The sequence below is a fragment of the Lottia gigantea genome (genome assembly GCF_000327385.1).
Source record: "Lottia gigantea unplaced genomic scaffold LOTGIsca_27, whole genome shotgun sequence".
NCBI classification, from domain to species: domain Eukaryota; kingdom Metazoa; phylum Mollusca; class Gastropoda; family Lottiidae; genus Lottia; species Lottia gigantea.
The window spans coordinates 40,938-42,007 of NW_008708846.1; the positions used below are offsets into that span (position 1 = coordinate 40,938).

The window sequence follows — 1,070 nt, forward strand, 5'->3', positions numbered from 1 at the left end:
CGTATACAAATCTATAACTGTTAAGCAATATTTAAATCCTCTTTCGTCTGGCATATGAATTAAATCGGCTGACCACCATATTTCATCTTTTTCAAACACTTTCACTTTTAAAAAGTTTTTAGTTTTTCTAAATTCTTTGTGAATTTCATCCGCTAATCCCATGCCTAATTTCATCTTTGCTTTTAACAGTTTTATGATTAATACTCTTTGCATTCTCTCTTTGCAAGCTGGATTTCGAATATTTTCAAGTTCGATTATCATTTGTCTGTCTGCTTCGTGTCTGAAGTTTATGTCTTTGTTTCTGTATAGTATGTCGTGTTTAAGCGCAGCGGCGTCAACTCTATTGACTGGTTCTTCGCCTGGTTTGGGTTTATCGTTTTCGTCTAATCGCAGATCTAACCTAGTACCTTGACCGGTGTAATTATGACTGGGAAGATGTTTTTCTCCGGGATATTTCGCCCATGGAAATCCAGGAAGAGAACCCAATGATTTTTGTATATCTCCTGAACTGAAATAAGTTTTTGGAGCGTGAGCGACTATCATTTTTATCCTATAACTTGAAAATCTTTTCCTTTCCTTTCTTCTAATTTCCTGTTTCGCAGATCTCTTATTTGTTGTAATTCTTTCAACTCGTTAGATTGTTTCACTGCATCGCTTATACTCTTTCCCGCTTCTGCGATTGAGCCGACGGCTTTCGCTCCGGTTGAAATGAGTGATTTTTTTTTGAAACAAAGCTAGCTACTTTTTGAATTATTGTTTTACCTAGAGAAAATAATTAAGAAAAGATACCATCGCCCGAACAATCTTCGAATCTGTGTTGTTCGTGTTTTAGAAGTAAACTCATCCTATTTTTAAATGAATTAATTAAGTCTGTTTTTTTTTTTCAAAACAAGAGTTATCTCCCTTCTAGAAGTTTCTAGACTAAAAATAACATTAAAACGAGGCTATTAAAAACTGGATGTTAAGCGAAACAAGGATGTTATTTTATATAAGGGTATTTTTAATATGCTTTTTTTGATGGAATGTAGGAAATTGATTGAAATTGATAAGAATTTTATGAAATGTAGGGA

The 1,070-nt window shown here is 33.6% G+C and overlaps 1 protein-coding gene across 1 annotated transcript in view; it reads right to left on the reverse strand.

Moving 5' to 3' along the window:
• LOTGIDRAFT_160942 (hypothetical protein) overlaps positions 1 to 543 on the reverse strand; it is a gene marked incomplete at both ends in the record, with an annotated part of 33,182 nt that extends 32,639 nt beyond the window's left edge. The window contains one exon of the mRNA XM_009056202.1: positions 408 to 543. Within this exon, the coding sequence (XP_009054450.1) occupies positions 408 to 543 (136 nt within the window). The remainder of the gene's footprint in view (positions 1 to 407) is intronic.
• Positions 544 to 1,070: the final 527 nt, after the last annotated feature.